Genomic DNA, 5099 nt, shown 5'->3' with positions numbered 1-5099 from the left:
ACGTAACTAAAATTAAAAAAAAATTAAAAATAAATAATAGTTACTACGGGAACGGTAACGTTATTAATTAATTAACTACACTATCGGTCGCGCGCGCGCGCGCGCGCACACACACACACACACACACACACACACACACACACACACACACACACACACACACACATATATATATATATATATATATATGAGGCGAAAGCTGTAATTTGCACATTAAGGTGCATGATCCTTGTAGCGGCTTACGTACATAAGGAAAAAGAAAAGTCAAGAGAGCATCTTGAATTTTCGACTTCTTGGAACCTTGTTCCCAATTACTGCCCTTCTCATTTAAACGTTCTTGAGTCTTGTGATGTAAATTCAAGTAAATTGCAACAACCGTAATTGAAGAACTTGTTCCCAAATGGAAAATGTTCTTAATCCATTTTTCTATCTCTCGCAAACGATAAAAAAGTATACTTTAACATGTTTATTGGTGTTATTTTTTATCAATGATAGAAAAGAAATGATTCTAAAAAAAAAAATTTAACTCGAGTTGCATTGATAACAAGCTCTTCGACCGTGATCTGTTATGTGTATGATCTGCAATAATTGATGCGTGTATCATACGTGTGAGCATTCGCAAGGGATTATCTACAACTACATAAAATTTCAGAATGTTGATGAAAATATTTTAGCTGAAAAGCATAAAGCCGTTGATAGTTGATTTTTTGTTAGATATCGTTCAATATACAATCACTGGAGCGATGAAAAATGCTAATGCGTATGGTACAAAGAAGAAATACATGGATCTAATACATTTTTTTTTCTCACTCGGCCGAGAACTTGAAGTTGTTTTGTTACAAGTGGTTCGCCGAGATGAGATGCCAAAAACGAATTATGGCCGTGCGCCGCCAATTTCGATAGGCAGCAATATGTGAAAATTACAAGTGCTCTTACATCGAAAAAATTTTTACGTTGTACTGTAACCGAAATTTATTAACGTGTATATTACGTGATGTATATCACAAAATTGGTTAACGTGTATATTACGTGATGTATTTTTGCGAAAATATAAATCTATTTACTATGCCCGTGTACTCTAAATTATTACCCTTACAATTCGTATAAAAAAATAATTAAAAAAAAAATATATATATACATGCAAAAATTCTGCGGACACATGAATAATATCATATAGAATATATTATAGATAAATGGCGAAAGATTACACTATAGATACAGTATGAATCATTTGCTATTTTTATGTGTGTGTATCATGTATAATAATAAATTGTAACGCTGCAACCAATCCTTAAAAGATACGCCGTCCACGGTCGTTTCGTCGAGTGCCATTACTTCTTGTATGTTTTGATTCGTCCTAAAACATATTTATAGTTAATATTACTGCATTAAATCATATCAATATTTCCACAAATTAACTTACCAAGCACTTAAAACTTCATTAAAATGTTTGATCTCTTCGTGTGTCTGATCGCAAGCGACTTTAGCGAGGTTCAGCATTTCCAGACTATTATAATTACATTTTTCTTGTGGCGACATTAACTTATCTGTGTACTCAATCTCTTCCGTTGAAGTCGAATTGTGTAGCTTCGTGTAAATCATATTGGCAGTTACGTTTTTATAGCATTCTATGAGAGAATATATCGACATTTGTATTGTCGGGAAGTAAGACTTGATCCTCGAATATTGCGGATTGACCGTCGTGATGGAGGCTTTGTCGAGTCCACAGACTGCGTGTCTATTAAGAAAATTCGTATGATAATTCTACAATACTAATGAAAAATTTAACATAAGATGTGTTTAATATAAGAAGATTGTTAAACCTATACAGTCCCACGTCTCCCTTCAACATTACTTTACGTAAAGCGTTGAGATCCAAGATATTGTAAAACATGTCCAATTCGATATCCAACGCATTATTCACACAATTTGCATCATAATTGTCAGCCTGTAAGGCTACTATCCTCTGCAACTCATATTGTAGCTTCTCTTTTCCTTTAAATATGAGCATCGAAGTAGAGTTTAAAATTGCTATGGATTGCTGAATGTCCTTTATATATTTGTTCTGCAATGCTCGATATCAGTATCATGAAAATGTAAAGTATAAAATATGCTAATACATACCATCTGTGTGTCAATCGTCTCTATGTCAGTCGTTAATCGAGCTATATCGAGATTGAGCAAGGAATTTTCTTGAATAATGTTCTTCAATTGCTGAACTTCGTTTTGCAGGTAAGCCTGTTCGGTTTTTAATTTTTTTACCTCCAACTTTAAAACTAACCATGCGCTCACATCTTCATGAGATAACGACTGCAAGACAAGGTGCATTAATTGTCTCTCAGTTCTTCGCTAATTATATTTTTTTTTATAATTTAATATAAGTCTTAAAATATTTTCACGCTACCTCTATTAGTTCTATAAATTCCATTAAACGTTGTTGGTACATGTTAATTTTAGTATTAGATAATATGCGTTTGGATATCATGCATATATATTGACCAGATGCTCTTGCAATACCAATATCTATACTTTCGCCTACTACATTTAAATTGTGTTCAAAGTCATTCTTGGTTTCCAATTTCATTAATATATTTAAATCTTGCGACAGCATTTGATACAAGTGTGTCCATAGTGTGTGCACATCAATACTACTAAGAGAATTTAATATCTTTGTCCATATCTATTATTAGAAAATATTATTCTCAGTATTATTTTATACATGAATATTATTTTATATGATAGTCTATAAAAAAAACTAACTTGTTTCTTATCTGTGGCTGAACGACGCAAGTCTACTATTATATCCAAATTTTCCCTCAATCTCTGTTGATTTATATCTTTAGAAGTGCTTGGCATTAAATGCTGGCATACTCGTCTCATGTCATCGCAATCTTTCACTTGTTTGCTGGTTTCACTGTGTTTCAATTTAAGCAAATCCTTTCTCCTACTGATCAGTGAACACTTGCTTTTTATATCCTTTAACTGTTGCACTAACAATTTCATAAAATTTATTAAAATTGCATTGAAATATTCTCGAGATTAATGCATGCTTGTCATCTTACTTTTTTGTCTAGTAGTATGATCTTGTTCTTCATATTCTTCTTCCAGTATGGATATCTGTTGTTTCAGTGCATTATTTTTTACTTTCAACTGATCCAGATGTCTTGCAGATGAAATTGAAGAATCAGTTAATCCATGCTTCAGTTTGTACAGTAAAATGTTCTTTCTTATTTTACATGCTTCAGCTATAGGAAACGCAGAATTAGAAATGTCTTCCCACAGGAGCTCCAGTACTCCTTTGCATAATCTGATGGAAAAGAAAAGTTAGGCGAAACAATAAATAGCAAGAAATCCAATAAAGATATACATATATATATATATATATATATATAATGAACAAACATTTTCTTCACTGATTCATTGTATAATGGCAGTGGACATTCGAGCTGACGAGTCCATGCAAAATTATCTACAACTTCGTCCATGATAAATCTGTTCTTGGATAAGAAAATACAATGAATTTATAAATGTTATAATGGCTTAACATTATTTTTACCTAACAGTGAAAGATATATGTACTAGAGAAACTATAAATCAAGATATTTAAAACAAATAAATAAAAAGTAGCAAGGATTATTATGAAAGCAATGAGTTTTTTAATTTGCCAAAATTATGATCTTGCAAATATTCTAATTTCATGCAATATATTTCTTTAACTAACAAAATGTAAGTAAGCACTGGAGTAAATGCTGGAGTACTGGCTGGAGTAAGTTCAGTATTCGCAAAATTTAAATCCATCTTATCAAAATTACATGTATCATACACACAGGATTAAACTCCGTGCAAAAGAAAAGATACAAAATTATCTATACCGATGAGTTTTCTTGTCATTTATTCTCAATTAGCGCTCAAGACATGTTGTTTTCCCTTTTCGTAATGATCGTTCGTTATGATCGTAACGTATTTGAACTCTTTTCATTCTTGGATCCGTTTGTTTTGCTTGCACTGTCGATCTCAAGCGGCTCAAGCACTTTTCGCGTCTAAGATGAGACGGATGTATACTCGATCATTGAAGAGAGAGAAAGAGCATGATGGAGCATAAAAAACCTGAGTGCAGAAAGTGCAAGCAGAGAGAAACCGAAGAGAAGATATGAGAGCCTTTATCTTATAACCATAAAATGCCTTCGCGCACTATTGCCCTCTGAAGAAGTGGATGTAAATTACACAACAATATCCACTTTTTTGCAGTGCTCTCGATGGAAATAAATTGCTGGATTTGAATGTTTTAATTTATTTATTACATATGAATTTAATTTTTTTGCATGCATGTTAATAAATGTTCATAATTCTTAACAAAAATTTTAATTTCGCATCTCCTATTATATGGAAATAAAAGTTGTTGAATTTTAAGGAATTCGAAATTGAATATTCAAACGTATGTTTTAATTTTGTTCGATTATATCCACAATTTTGTTCTGTTTCTCTTTGTATATTAAAAAATAATCAACAATTAGAAATCCCTATGTTATTGACTAAGCGCTTTGAAAAGTTTTGCGTTCACGATATCAGATGGCACTACCGACATGACTCTCACGATTTTTGCTTTACGACTAACTTTAAACAGTTCTCCCGCGAGATTATTCTTCGTTTCGGGTATTGTTGATCGCAAATTTTTATAACGTGCGTGTTTACGTTAAAAAGTATTGCATTCATCACTGTTGTATTGTCTCCTTCTCACAGACGAATCATGTTACAGACTTACCAGAGATCCGTAAGTTTATCGAAGCTTTCCATACAATTATTTGAATTATTCGAAATAGCGAACGACATATTACTGAACCACCTTGAGACTTACCTTTATTATAAAAAGTTACGACATGAAATGCATTAAGTATATATATTAGTAATGATTAATTATTACTGCTTAATAACTCTGATGTTCATTATTTGTGCATAATTTTAAGTGATATATTTGTATCTGCATTTTAGAACTGATATTTTTTATTTTTAGTAGGGGGGAGAGAGAGAGAGAGAGAGAGAGAGAGAGAGAGAGAGAGAGTGGTACGTTAAGTAAATTTAAGTAATTTAATTTAAATTTT

At 32.0% G+C, this 5099-nt stretch overlaps 1 protein-coding gene across 1 annotated transcript; it reads right to left on the bottom strand.

Annotated features, from left to right (window-relative positions):
- Positions 1-1227: 1227 nt before the first annotated feature.
- On the bottom strand, positions 1228-3491 carry LOC105623562. The gene is made up of 8 exons (XM_012204951.1): positions 3403-3491; positions 3063-3307; positions 2761-2990; positions 2405-2680; positions 2125-2310; positions 1824-2065; positions 1424-1738; positions 1228-1357 (listed from the first exon to the last, which is right to left on the bottom strand). Exons 1-8 carry the CDS (start codon positions 3483-3485, stop codon positions 1228-1230), a joined length of 1707 nt encoding a protein of 568 aa, XP_012060341.1. The 5' UTR covers positions 3486-3491.
- Positions 3492-5099: the final 1608 nt, after the last annotated feature.

This window comes from Atta cephalotes, assembly GCF_000143395.1.
Source record: "Atta cephalotes unplaced genomic scaffold scaffold00059, whole genome shotgun sequence".
Lineage (NCBI taxonomy): Eukaryota > Metazoa > Arthropoda > Insecta > Hymenoptera > Formicidae > Atta > Atta cephalotes.
Note: the sequence above shows the minus strand (reverse complement) of the source record. Positions and strands in the feature narration are given on the sequence as shown.

Bases quoted from the DNA above. Each gene is read 5' to 3' on its own strand.
- LOC105623562 (XM_012204951.1), bottom strand. From the start codon at position 3,485: ATGGACGAAGTTGTAGATAATTTTGCATGGACTCGTCAGCTCGAATGT. The intron at 3,308-3,402 runs GTTTGTTCATTA...CTTTTCCATCAG, and splicing joins AATGAATCAGTGAAGAAAAT to ATTATGCAAAGGAGTACTGG. The intron at 1,739-1,823 runs GTTTAACAATCT...TTTTCTTAATAG, and splicing joins GGAGACGTGGGACTGTATAG to ACACGCAGTCTGTGGACTCG.